The following is a 14,612-nucleotide window of genomic DNA, read 5'->3' as shown; positions in this document are numbered from 1 at the left end:
AATTACATGGGGGGAATACCGGTGAAGTTATTGTGAATCGAACAATAGATAAACGTAAACTGAATTGAACTAAACAAAATTACGTAACTTGATTTACGATTTTACTTAAGTCCTACCCTATTACCCTATTTCACTTGTTTCAACTTTCATAAAATCGCACCTTAAAAAAGGGACTATTATTTCATACACGTATTTACTGAATCATACAAAGTTATTCGGTAATGTATACCTTCTACTTTCACGAGTTCTCATTACAGATAAGTGTCGCGTTAAAAAGTACTCGAGGAGACGAGGACCAGACTAGAGATCGCTTGTGACAAAGTGCACACTGCGGCCCGCTGACCGCAAGGCGACAGGGGGATAACAGTGAATGAGAAATTGACAAACAGAAACAGCACATGGATCTTCATTGTTTAAGAGCCACAAGCAACAGTTCTGCCAAATGCCAAACATCATCTGTCACTACCAAAAATAGACCTGTACCAAATTTTCTGAATCTGAATCGACCGTAAAATAAATGCGCAAACCGGATTTAGAAAAAACAAGATAATTCGATAGGTGAATCACAATTAAGGGTTAAATTCAGGAAAATGTAGTTAGCATGCTGACATACAAGACCTAAAAGGCCTATGGAATTAATGAAAAAAAACCGGAAACAATGACAAAAAGATGTTTCTCCGCTTTCTCGTATGAACTCGGAAAAGGAACAATCCTGCAAGTCTGCAACAGCATCGAATCAGCTGCGGTGGTTGTTTACAGTTTACATGAAGCTCTATTTTACATCATATTTCGCAACCAAAATTGTTCCGTCTTTGTACCATTGTCACTGTACTGAGTACTGCTATCTCTATCAATGCTGTACTGGGGTTTTCCGATTACTCGCTATCTAAGATCTGGCTAGTATTTGCTACACAGCTACAGGCAAAGTCGACGTTTTTGACCTTTATCACTTGACGATTGCATGTCTCTCTCTGCGAAACATCTCTTGTACGGAACAAAGCCCTTGCTAGGCTTGCATTCCTTGTTTAACTGAACTCTGCACTGGCCAGACTGACTCTCGGCACTGGCCGCCTCATTACTCGAACCGGCACATGAACCTTCCTTCTCTAGAGCATTTTCAACTCTATGGCATTCAATTGGAGAAGCTGATATACCCTTGAAGGCGACCCACCATGGTAGAGGAACGGGTTTCTCCACCTGGTTTTCGCTTCCATCCACATAGTAAAATGTTTGACAATTCAATGAATTCCGGGCACTTTGGACATCAATATCCATGGGATGGATATTTTCAGGGGATGCCTGAAACACTGATTCTCCCATGTCCGAAGAAGGTGATTTGTCGTCACTAATTGGGACAATTACATCCTTTCCGAATAGTTTAAAGACCTTTGTTGAAACTGGTTGTGGCTTGTCGTACGAATTTATACTTGGAAAGCTTTCCAATTTCTGCGGATACAATAACACGAAATCAGAACAATGGCAACACATAAAGACTATAATGTAACCATCTGTTACGAGAATTTGCGTCTTAATTCTTATTAAGAGGAAGATTACGATTTTGAGAAATATACCTCTGCAACAAGATCATTTGCATTAGATGGTGAAGCATCAGCTTCATCCCGACATGCAGTATCTTCAGACAGCAAAAGTTCTGTTTGATTGGCATCAACAGAAGACACAGGCAACGGACTGCCATCGAGTTCAGTTGAATCCACAGACAAAACTGAAGTCGGAGATTGGTTTCTTTCCGCACAGATAGAGGGGTTAGGAGATACAGATCTCGCTAGCTTATCCACAGAATTTTCTTTTTTGGTAGGAAGCATATGTTTGCGAGGATATGGGTGTGATGGTTTTCTTTTAGGACGAGGTGGGGGTATCTCGATGGGTTCAGTTGAACTTGTATTGCTGTTAGTCGTCTCACGAACAACCTTAGTAAAGAACTTCTGTGCATGACTTCGGATCTGAACCGCCGTCTTAGTCCCTATATGTTCTGTAAAAAAAAAACGTACAAATCAATAACAGAACTAGTATAACATTGATAGATGAACATCTCTAACAGAACTAGTATAACATTGATAGATGAACCACCTCAACCAAAACCTTAAGGTGATGATTCAGGCCAACTATTATAATTATTCCTATTACGCTCCCTCACTCAAATGCCCATTGGGCTTGAAGAGTGGTTAGGGCATAGTCCCCGTACCGTGTGCTATAATTCACGTTTCGTGAGTTCATGAGGTTGCCAGGGTTCGAACCCGTGACCAAAGGGTACTAAAATTCACGCTTCGTGAGTTAATGAGGTTGCCAGGTTTCGAACCCGTGACCTAACCTTAGGTCACGCTATCTCTGATAGCATGATAGATGAATATCTCAACCAAAACCTTAAGGTGATGGTAGAGGTCCAACTATTATAATTATTCCTATTAAACATCAAACACATTTTTCCAAGACGGTAAAAGATGTTTCGAAGAATTACCCTCTATCTTTTTCCAAGCTCGACCGTGCAACTTTAAAGCTTCAAGAAACTTATCATGTTCCTCATCTGTCCATCTTTCTCTTTGTTTTGATATGGTATAGGGTTTTCGAATCTGTTAACAGCAAGTAACAGTGTAAGATGACATAAGTACAGAAGCCGATAAACCAGTAACACCGCTGTGTAAGGAAGCACAAACAAGCTGAGATAAAATCAATACCTTGGGGACATGGCTTTCGTCCATAACCAATTGCGTACAATTGTCGATTGAAACGGTTTCATGACTACTAATCTGCTCCTGAAAATTAGAGAAACAAGAACATCAACATCTCGTAAACAAGATAATTCTCGTCACTAAAATACTCCATTCAATTACATCCTGAATTCTACTCCCTCCGTCTCAATCATTTATTTACCTTTATTAAACTACTCCTCACAAAAACAAATGACTGGGACGGAGAAAAATTCTTCATCACAAATCCAAAATTCCTAGTGATTATCAGATACTCTTTCTGTCTCAATCATTTGTTTAGCTTTGATTAAAATAGCTCTCACGATAAATATAAAAGGTAAACAAATTACTAAGTCCTTTTATACTCAAATATCACCAAAATTAATACTCGTAACTCACATAAGCATCCGTCTCAATCATTTATTTACCTACAAATATATCCCATATGATATTTTCTTACACAAATCTATCTCAAACGGATACGGATCTTTTAGTAACCATTTTAACCGACGATTTTACACAAATTTATCGTAAAACAAGATTTTTATCAATTATTTTTACTTATTTTTATTAATTTGAGTGGTGTTAAGATCCGTTTTACAAGGTTAGAAAAACTGTTTTTTTAACGAATACTCAGTCCGTCTCAATCATTTATTTACTCCTTCAATTCTTTCTAAGAAATATTTTAATCAAACGTAAATAAATAAATAAATAAATAAATAAAACGAAATTTAACACATTTCACAAAAGTTCAAGTTCACCCGTCATACTAACCACAAGTTAACGAGAGACCGTCTCTCATAAAAACCGAAATCAAACAGAAAAAACCAAATTAATCCATAACATAAATACATAATTAAACTTACTTGAACAACCATGATGAAGATTTTTCCGATAATATTTAATCTGAGCTGAAGAATGTTAGGATCCAACAAACAAATTTAGAGAGAGAAAAAGATGACACGTAGGATAATAGAGAGAGAAAGTAAAAGTAGAAGAAGAAAGAGGAAGTTTTGAAGTAGTGTTATTGGATTTTTTTTGAGGGGGTATAATACGACGTCGGATTTTTAATTTATTTTTATTTTTTTAATTGGGGGGAGATATTCGGTGGAATTGTGTAGAATAGGGGTTGAGGAAATTTGTGGCTATTGTTTCATTTCTACGCTTTTAATACGTGGCGTGTGCTTTTTTGCTTTTTTTGGGAGAAAATTGTGAACGGTTTTTGTTTTGGATTAGCCATAAATATTTCGACACGTGTCGGTTTGTTATCTGGGTATTCTTGTTGCTCTTTTGCATTTTGGACAACTTTATAAAGTCACAAAATTCCATTTTTTTATTATTAAAATTAGGTAGAAGTTATAATAAGTTTGTCACTGTTATAAATAAGTTTGGTAAAATTGATCTGGGCTGAATGATCTGATACCCTCACCCAAACTCAAAGACCTGAGTTTGATTTATAAATTCGAGCTGACTCAACCCGATTCTAACTCGATTAATCCGTTTGTCAAGTATAGTTACAAGAATTTGTAATTATTACATGATACTTCATGGGTTTGATATTTTTAGTCTTGAGTTGTTTGTAGTGGCTCCTAAGAGGGAAATTGGGAGTATTGGTGGTCGACGTTGCTAATAAAGGATACTTTTTTCGTGTTGGCGAGAAGCTATATTTTTTGTTTTGGGGGTGTGTTATACAATAGGCAATATCTATTTATTTCCATTTCTTTAGGTTAATATCTAAGTATTTTGTTTGTCTTATCTATACAAGTGGCAGGTCCAGATGAAACACGTGTATCGGGAGGCTAATATGTGTGCGGATTCACTGGCGAATATTGGAGTGTAGCAACATCAACAGCTGATTATTTCAGAGGTATCGGTTTGTCGGCTCAGTTATTCCAATTAATTCAACAGGATGTGGGAGGCGTTGCTAAGTCTCGTTATGTTCCTTTTTACGTTTTTTAAATTGTTTTTATTTACTCGGGTTAATCCCACTTCGTTTTCACCAAAAAAAAAAAAAGTTATGTAAGTGATATGTTATTTGATCCATCTCACACAAATTCTCATTAGTTACCAACACTTTTCCTCACAAACTGCAAATGAAAGATGATATTTGTAAGATCACAATATGACGGTTACTATTCACAAGTGAGAGTGGATATCCGCTTTAAATGAAAATTTATGGTAAAACCAATTCATTACATTATCTACAACTTTTATATCACACCACTAAACTATTAGTGGTAATTGGGCAAATGAACAATAAAATCCATAGACCCCACATTATACCAAACTTAGATCACCCTAGAACTAATTGATTGATATCTTCCCGGGATATTTATCATCACAAACAAAAATAGAAATACCGTAGAAAATACTCAAAATATCTGTAGCCACTAAAAATACCAACAAAAAAAAAAAAGGAAAAAAGAGCAAAAGAAATGTGGTGGGCCCATCCAGGTGGATTACAGTATACACTTTTCGACCTTTTTATCCACGTCATGCTCAAATTGCCGCCCTTTTTTAGTTACACCAACACGTATATCATTTAGGGGTAATATCGGAATATTAAAATATCTAAATTGATTTAGGCCCTGTTCTTTTGGACTTAAAGTCACTTAATTTCAGTTCACTTCAGATCCTATAAGTTGATTCGATTCGATTCGAGATCCTATAAGTTGATTCGGTTCAATAAGTTGATTGATTCGAGATCCTATAAATTGATTCGATTCAGATCCAATAAGTTCGATTCGAGATCCTATAAGTTGATTGATTCGAGATCCTATAAGTTGATTGAGAAAAATTCAGATCCTATAAATTTAGTTCAGAAAAGCTATATACGGAGTATTATTTTTAAAGACTGATACAAAAACATTTGACATTAATTATTCGATACATACATTATTATTTAAAAAAAAAATCACTCCTCTCATTAATAATTTCAGCGTCACAATAGATTTGGGCATGTTTGATAAAAAGCGAAATAAGGCCATGTATTAGGTACGAAACAACATAGTCAAAAAAATTTGGCGAGGCAATGGATCCGTTGTTGAGAGTGATAGTGAAGATGAAAGTGATGAGAATTATGATAATATGGAAATAAATGGTTAGAAAGAAAAAAAATATAATATGTGATTTATTTGTTATCGTAATGTAATCGTAGTATAATGTATGAACAAACCAATGCATACAAAGCGGAAAAATGTTATTATTTTATCTTGTGTTTTAGACTATAATTTTTTTTTTATCAATGTTCTTTCTTGGCAAGTAGTAGTAGTAATAATAATAATAATAATAATAATAATAATAATAATAATAATAATAATAATAATAATAATAATAATAATAATAATAATAATAATAATAATAATAATAATAATAGTTAAGTTAAATAAAATAAAATAAAATTAAATTAAGTTCAGTTCCGCTCCTATAAGTTCAGATCTTATAAATTCAGTTCAGTTCAGATCCTATAAATTCAGTTCAGTTCAGATCTTATAAGTTCAGTTCAGATCCTATAAGTTCGATTCGATTCGAGATCCTATAAGTTCGATCGATTCGAGATCCTATAAGTTCGATTCGAGATCCTATAAGTTGATTCGATTCGATTCGAGATCCTATAAGTTCGGATTCGATTCAGATCGATTCGTTTGGTCCAAAAGAACAGGGCTTAGACCATTATTATCTCTAGATTGATTAGAGTCCACTCAATATTTAATTCTGACTTTATATATGGAGTATTGATCTTAATAAGATCTCGTAAACAGATCGGGTTATTTCGAGTCGGGTTATTTCAGGTTGAGTTGGGTTATTTTGGATTCGGGTTTGTTAGTTGAGTCTAGTTCAAGTAAAACGGATCGGTTTATTTCGGGTCGAGGCAATGAATAAGAGAGAAAAAGTCATTTAAAGTATTTTTGGTTCAATTATAGTCGGGCTATTTTTGTAGTTTCGGATCGGGTCATTTTCGGGTCGGGTCGGTTACGAGTCAAGAAAGATCGGGTTATATTCGGGTCCGGTCAAATCGGGTTTCAAGTCACATTCAGGTGATGTATTTCGGTCAATTTCGGGTATCGGGTTAGCCTTTTCTGGTTGGGTCAATCGGGCTGGGTTGCTTTTGCGAGGTCTACTTTAAAATAGATGAACTATTTAGGCCTGAAAATCGAATACAGTAACTCATGAAGTGACCCCATACACGTGGTAGAAAAACGGGGAGGAAAAGAAATGATCTGGTACGGCCTCCCAAACGTCTCAAATTTAATTAAGTGTATAATACACGGTTTTCGGGATTTCAGGATCCCGGAACAAAACTGTCCGTAAATCATACGGATGATTTCTCGGGTCAGATAAAGAAGCCACAAATTTTTTGAGAAGCAACAGAAAACATTTGAGGGTGCCGGTACGCGATAAACGAATCTCGGACGAAAATCACGTACTCCTTAAAAATAGACAAATACTTATTCTTTAGGCCTGAAAATCGAATACGGTAACTCATGAAACGAATCAAGTGACCCCTAACACGTTGTAGAAAAACTAAGAGGAAAAAAAACATGACTCGGTAGGACCTCCCAAACGGCTCAAATTTAAGTCTAGAGTACACTGTTTTCGGGATTTTAGGATCCTTAAACAAAAATGACGATAAATCATACGAATAGTTTCTCACGTCAGATAAAGCAGCCACAAAGGTTTTGATAAGTAACAGAGGACATTTGAGGTTGTCGGTACGCGATAAACGAGTCTCGAACGAAAATCAAGTACCCCTTAAGAATAGATGAATACTTTTTATTTAGGACTCAAAATCGAATACGATAACTCATGAATCAACCGCCTGACACGTGGCATAAAATCTGGGAGGAAAAGAAACATGACCTGATACGACCTCCCAAACGGCTCAAATTTAAGTGTATAATACACAGTTTTCAGGATTTTAGGCTCCCGGATAAAAAATGTCCGTAATTAACACAAATGGTTCCTCGGGTAAGATAAAGAGACCATATAAATTTTGAGAAGTAACATGGGATATTTAATTTGAGGGTATCAATATGCGATAAATTAATTTGTGACGAGAATCGGGTACGCCTTAAAAATCGAATACTAATTCTTATTTGAGCTGAAATTGAATACGGTACTCATGAGGCAACTTCGAACACGTTGTAGAAAAACATGGGGAAAAATAAACATGAACCAGTACGACTAGACCTGGCGTACGGGTCAATCAGGTTGATTTCATGTCGGGTCAGTTGGGGTCTCTTATTGATTTCGAGTCGAGCCGGATCATTTCGGGTTTTTGGGTTTGTAGGTCGACTCTTTTCCAGGTTTGTTGGTCGAGTCTGTTTCGGGTCGTTATTTTTGAGTCAATGAATAAGAGATAAAAAACTATTTCAAGCCTTTTCGGTTCAACTAGAGTTATGTTTTGTCGGTCATTTTCGGGTCTGGTGGTTTTGGATCTGGTCATTTTCGGGTTGGGTCAGTTACGGGTCAAGAAGGCTCAGGTCATGTTCGGGTTGGGTTGGGTATTCGGGTGATGAAGTTTGGATCAATTTCGGATATCGTACCAGCTATTTCAGATCGGGTTGCTTTGCGAGGTCTAGTAATCGAGGACTTTTATCATTACCGTGTTTGGGCTTAAATTCTTATTTAAGACAGATGCATCAATATTACGCTTAAAACGGATAAAATAGTATGGATAAGACAAAAGTAATAATATAATTCTAAAAGTACTAGACATGTCTTATACTCCGTGTATTCAAGTGGTTTGGTATTTAACCCGTCTTAATGTTAAGACTGATACATCTGTCTTAAAAGCAACTAACTGTTAAATAAAGGTATTCCAAAATATCAAAATATATAAACGTAACTCTCAATAGTCAATTTTGTAAATAGTATGGTCCCATATTCTAGTAAGCACGGATATTTCTACTATTTAGCGTGTCTGTATCTGACGAGTTAAGATCATTTATCCTATTTTTATGTCATTTCTTATGTCCCATTACCTTAAGATCTTGACACATCACACTTCAAAAGATAAAAATGGCAATAATAAATAACAAAGTGTTAATGTGTCATCATCAGAAGTGATGAGACATAAGATGAGACACAAAATAGGACAGAGGATCTCCATTGATATCTGACACCCCTATTAAATAGGGGTAATTTCGGAATATTAAATACCTAAACTTGAATTTGAAGTTTAGACCATTATCTCTAGATGATTATAGTCCACTTAATATTTAATTCATTATTAGTGATTAGTGTTGGGTGGGAAATTAATAAAGAGGATAAATATGGATAAATAACTACCACATGATTTTCCCTTTTTTTGACAAAAAAATAAGTGGCCACATGAATTATTGGTTTATGTTGCTTTCATGTTCGTTCTTAGTGTTTGTTAGGTCGGTAAGGCAAAGAGGAGCCACATAAATACTTGGATAGGTTTCTATACACGATTTTTATAATAAAACATTTTACTGTAAAATGTAAGAGAAACATTTTCTCGTTAAGTTAATATAATAGGTCTTGTTATAGATGGGTGAGGCAAACAAACGGGTAAAGAGCTTTAATAAAATGGGTAGGGGGGACAAGGTGGGGCATCCCCATGTGCTTCTCACTTTTATGGTAAATGGGTATTTTGTGAGGGAAAATGGTATCCGTCTATACGTATAGACGGATAATGTTCGTTTATAATGAGAAATTGTGAAGTTAATAAGAGAGGGTTAATATGTCTTTGATTCAAATAACCTTTTTCTCTACTATAATTTTTTTTTATCCCTTTACTTTTTTTCATGACACATAATTTCATTTGAATTTTGTACTTATTTACGTAATAATTATGTTTTGATCTTTACTCAGTATTAGTACCTATTTTTTTTTTAAAATCTAAACTATCAATTTCTATCTAAAATATAAAATGGTTTTTCAATAAAGTTATTGAGAGACATGTCTCTTAGAAGACTCCCGGTTCTTTTAGACTTAATTTCAGTTCCGCTAAGCTCAATTTACCTTTGTTCTACAAAAATGAACTCTTATTTCAGTTCAGCTTAGCTCCATTCAGTTCAATTCCCCTCAGCTCTTTTCAGTTCAATTTACTCCAATTCAGCTATTTTCAGTTAAAAAGAACAGAACCTTACTCATTAAGTATTTGAGTGAAAATGATATCATCAAACTAACCCGTTTTACGATATTTATGTGTAACGAGCATCTTAGTCACCTTACATTATTTTCATGAGAATATTTGTAATATCTATTTTTTCCTTTGAATGATATTTTATAAAATATCAAAATAGGGGAATAACCTTTAAGTGTAAAAATAACCAAAAGTAGTCAAGAATCGTAATCAAGATGTGCTTTTACTGTAGAGTAGTGTTGAAAGAAAGATAAGGTGGTGGGTACTCCTAACTTCAACATCAACTTGTTGTTCGTTCGTTTCGGAAAGTACTAGTACTAGTCTAAAAATATCAGCCAAGTATTTTTCTACGGTAAAGATCTTTCTAAGATATTATTGCTTACTCCTTATTCATTGATGTTGTTAGGTGAATGTTGTAGAAATGACTTTGATACTTGGCCATTATTTGCTTTGATTCTATTAGTACTCCCACCGTCCCGGTCAATTGTTATCTATTTCCTTTTTTCACTCATTTGTTATCTATTTTTACTTTTGGTAAATTTAGGGAAGTGGACAAATGGGGTATGTGATATGAGCAAGTGGACATGTGAGATAACTCATTTATTTATCATTATTTTTCTCTTCTTTTTCTCATTTTCTTGGTCTTTGTGCCGAACTGAATAAATAACAAATGACCGAGACGGAGGGAGTATAAGAAAACACAAATTCTCGTTTAAGACGGGGTTATCCGTTTTAAATTTAAAATAGGTTAAATACGGAGTATATACCATATTACATGGTAAGTTGCCTAAAAAATGCCAAAGTTTTGTCTTTACTACCATCATGTGACAGTATTTAAGCCGTTTTAAGATCTAAGATGAATAGTCCATCTTAAGAGCATGTACAATAAAGAGAATTAACCTTCATCTTAACACCCTCTCTCTTCTAAGAGGAGGTCCTCTTTATTGTGGAGCAAATATAGAATGTCCTCTTAGCAAGAGGATGAAAAAGACTTCCTCTAATTTTAGAGGAAGGAATGCATTAGCCCTTGTGCCATTCAAACAATCAAGAATATCCAATTTCTTATATTTTTTTTTCTTAATATTGAAGGTTATGTGTAATGGTTAATCCAAGAGGAAGAGGAAGACTTCCTCTCTATTGTAGAAAAATATAGGAGAAGAAATGAAGAATAGAGGAAGAGGATGTAAATATTAAAAAATCAATAAGTCTTGCTTGCGACGGGTCGGATCTTGCGACGGGTATTATGTGAGTGAAAATGGGTAGAGGGGACAAGGTGGGCACCCACCCCATGTGCTTTGTCTCTCACCCTTATGGGTTTTGTGTGAGAGAATATGGTACCCGTCTCTTGTTTGTGACGGATACCTCCGTCGCAAATAAGAATTTGCGATAAAAAATAGGGTGGATAAAAAGATGAAAAATAGAAGGGGAAAACAAAAATAAGAGGATGAGACCCTCCTCACTATTGTATGCTCTAAGCAAGATAATCACCCAATTACTTTTGACAATGATAATTTAACGGAATTACTTTTTTCACGTACAGATAATTGTGTGAATGCCACAAAGACATGCATATATCAACTAACTTAGTTGATGAAATCATAATAAAATGGTGATACTCATAAGTCATGACTTAAGTAAAAATCCGATTAGCATCAAGCTCACTCCTTTTAGACCAAAAACAAAGATGTTTATTTTAAGCATCATTTTAACAACAATTTAAACAATTTTAGTTGCTTTCTCAAATGAAACAATATTTCTCACCCACATGATAATTGTTTCAATAATCAGTAGTGTATTACTCCCTGCATTCTGGTCAATTTTTTTACGTTTGTTTACTATATAAAGACTATTGATGTTTGAAAATGTAAATAAATGATTAACACATCTGAATAAGGAAAACATAAAGGATTGACCGGTAGAAAAATAAAACGGACTACAATTTTCAGGCAACAATTTCCCACCTTACTGACGAATGCTCTAGGGATGTCTATATAGTGAGGGATCGACTTTCCTAGAGCATGGACCGGGCCTTTGCTCGGTATGGCCTCCGACGCAGTGGCGGAGTAGGATTTGAACTTAGGGGTGAAAAATTTTAGGGGGACGAACGACTAATTTCATAAGGTACATTCGAAAAAAAATCGGAAATTTAACTAAAAACTTTGAAAATTTCATCCATCAGGTGGGGCGACCGCCTCTGCTAGCCCCCCTAGCTCCACCACTGCCTCCGAGAGTCCTGCCTATAGCCTAAATGGTGGTAGACACGTGTGTGAAATGAAAGAGTCGGAGTAACATAAGGTAGCCTGTCATTAAGAAGAACTAAAGCGGAAGAAGGCGGCGAAACTGAAGGAAGAAAGTCAGTAAGAGACGGAAAATAAGGCGAAAGATGAACAATAATGGCAAGAGAAATGAAAAGTGCAGCACTAAAAAAAAGCATTTTATTGCGACTTAAATGCCAACCAGTTAATCCCATTGGTACTAATATTACTTCTTCCGTCTCGGTCAATTGCTGTCTTTTGGTTTTGGCACAAAGACCAAGGAAAGAGGAGAGGGCCAATAATTAAACGACAAGTGGAACAAATTGAATGAGAATGATCAAATTACTTATCAAGTTTATTCCTAAAATAGAAAGGACAACAAATGACTGAGACACCTAAAAATGGAAAAGGACAACAAATGACCGGGACAGAGGAAGTACTATACCGGCCGTCCAATTAGCCCCTAACATTATTATCCGTTATCCTCAACCGACAGCTGAGACAATCTTTTTCGAGTACTGAAGAGAATTTAATGGGTAGACGGTAGACCCTTCCCGACATAATTATCGCTTTTAAATACATCAAAAGATTGAAACTTTTGATCAGGGTATTTAAGTAAACATTAAAAGATTGGAGTTTTTGATTTGGGTATTTGAGAAATTATCAAAAGATTGAATTTTTTGAATTGGGTAATTGAGAATTGATCAAAAGATTCAAAATTTGAATAGAATAGTTAAGGAAATGATGAAAAGATGGAAGATTTATTGTGTTAATTGGTAAATTTGAAAGGGGAGATTATGAAAGGGAATGTTTGGGAATTGGGATGATGTGAACAGAGGAACAAGAGGAGAGAAGGAGGGAGATTGGTTAATGTTGAAGGAGGAAATGCAACAAACAAAGGTTTGGTAATGGTGGTTGTTAGACCTAATAAAATTGACCCGACCCGAATAACCTGACCCGACATCCGAATTTTTATGGTTGCAAACTGATTATTATCCACAAATAACTTGATACCAGTTGATCCGAATCCGAAATGACTCGAACTCGACCTAACCCGATTGACCCGTTTGCCAAGTCTAGTGGTTGTATAGGGAGATTCGGGAAAGTGAAAGGGAAAGGGAAAGGGAAAGAAGAGGGTCAGAAGTAGGGATGGCAATGGGTCGGGTTGGATCGGGTTTTGCAAGATCCAAACCCGATCCACTTACTTATTGGATCACAGATCCATATCCATACCCGATCCATATCTAAAATTTTAAAATCCATACCCGATCCATTATACTTTTTTCAAACCCATACCCGCTCCAAATCCATACCCGATCTACTACATAATCCAAAACCCAATATGAAACTTGAGTTGACTACATAAAATTTTTATCTTATATAAGAAAATTTAAATTTCAAGGTTAATAAAACCTAAATTTTCAATAATATCCACTTGGATCGGGTTCGGGTATGAATGGATCGGGTTTGGATTTGGTTCGGGTTTTCCAATAGTGGATATGGATATGGGTTTTTAAATAGTGGATCGAGAATGGTTTTTTAAGAGTGGGTTTGGATCGAATTTTTTCCTTCGGTTCGATTCGGGTTCGGTTCGGTTTGAGTCATAATTGCCATCCCTAGTCGGAAGTTGAGAAGTCACAAGACTTTTAGAGCTGGAAAACTTCCGACCTAATTTGCGTTGATTGTGTAGAACCTGAAAAATTAACCACCTGAAACCAATCAGACTTGATGATCAGTGACCTGAACCTGAATACGATCCGATCTGATATGAGGAGATTGGTCAATGTCGAAGGAGGGAAATGCAACAAAGATGGGGTTTGGTGGTTGTATAGGGAGATTCGGACAAGGGAAATGGAATGGAAAATAGTTGGAAGTTGAGATGTCACAAGACACAAGGGTCATGCATAGTATATGAACCGACTACGTTGATAGTAAAGTTTGTATCAGTTAAATGGGTCGTTAAATTTGTATTTGAATTGGATGTAATCAAATGGGAGATATTAAATAACGTTTCGTTTTAGATTCCATTTAACCAAGCTTTATTTTCTCGCTTGAATTGGTTTGTACAATTTCGAGTCAGATGTAGGTTGGAATTGAGTCTAAATAAAATTAGGTAGGGGTATTTTATCAGTAAGAGGATTATATACATCTGATGTATTACCTCCAATTCTATTGTTTCTGAGCATTATAATAAAATTTTTGAGTTTTGTTTTAAAGTTTCTGAGTTTCCCTATGAAGTTTCTGAGTTTATTTACTTAAACATTAAGCTCTAAAAAATTTCAATAAAACTCAAAAACATTACATATAAGTTTAGTTAAATTTGAGTTTTGACGGAAAAAATATTAAAATCTAACTTATAAACTTTATTATGCTCAAAAAAATACACATATGCTCAAAAATAAATAAAGTTTGAGGTAATAAACTCAAAAAAAATACATATATGCTCAAAAAATAAAAAAGTTGGAGGTACTACATCCGATGTATGTTCTTTTTTCTCGTATTTTATTTGGGCCGTCCTTCTATTATTGACATATTGAG

The 14,612-nt window shown here is 35.2% G+C and overlaps 1 protein-coding gene across 1 annotated transcript; it reads right to left on the bottom strand.

Annotated features, from left to right (window-relative positions):
- Window positions 1-657: 657 nt before the first annotated feature.
- On the bottom strand, window positions 658-3,731 carry LOC141646674 (protein REVEILLE 1-like). The gene is made up of 5 exons (XM_074454571.1): window positions 3,572-3,731; window positions 2,694-2,771; window positions 2,477-2,588; window positions 1,572-1,990; window positions 658-1,446 (listed from the first exon to the last, which is right to left on the bottom strand). The coding sequence occupies exons 1-5, from the start codon at window positions 3,581-3,583 to the stop codon at window positions 916-918; spliced, it is 1,152 nt and encodes a 383-aa protein (XP_074310672.1). The 5' UTR covers window positions 3,584-3,731; the 3' UTR covers window positions 658-915.
- Window positions 3,732-14,612: the final 10,881 nt, after the last annotated feature.

Source organism: Silene latifolia, chromosome 3 (assembly GCF_048544455.1).
Source record: "Silene latifolia isolate original U9 population chromosome 3, ASM4854445v1, whole genome shotgun sequence".
NCBI lineage: Eukaryota > Viridiplantae > Streptophyta > Magnoliopsida > Caryophyllales > Caryophyllaceae > Silene > Silene latifolia.
Note: the sequence above shows the minus strand (reverse complement) of the source record. Positions and strands in the feature narration are given on the sequence as shown.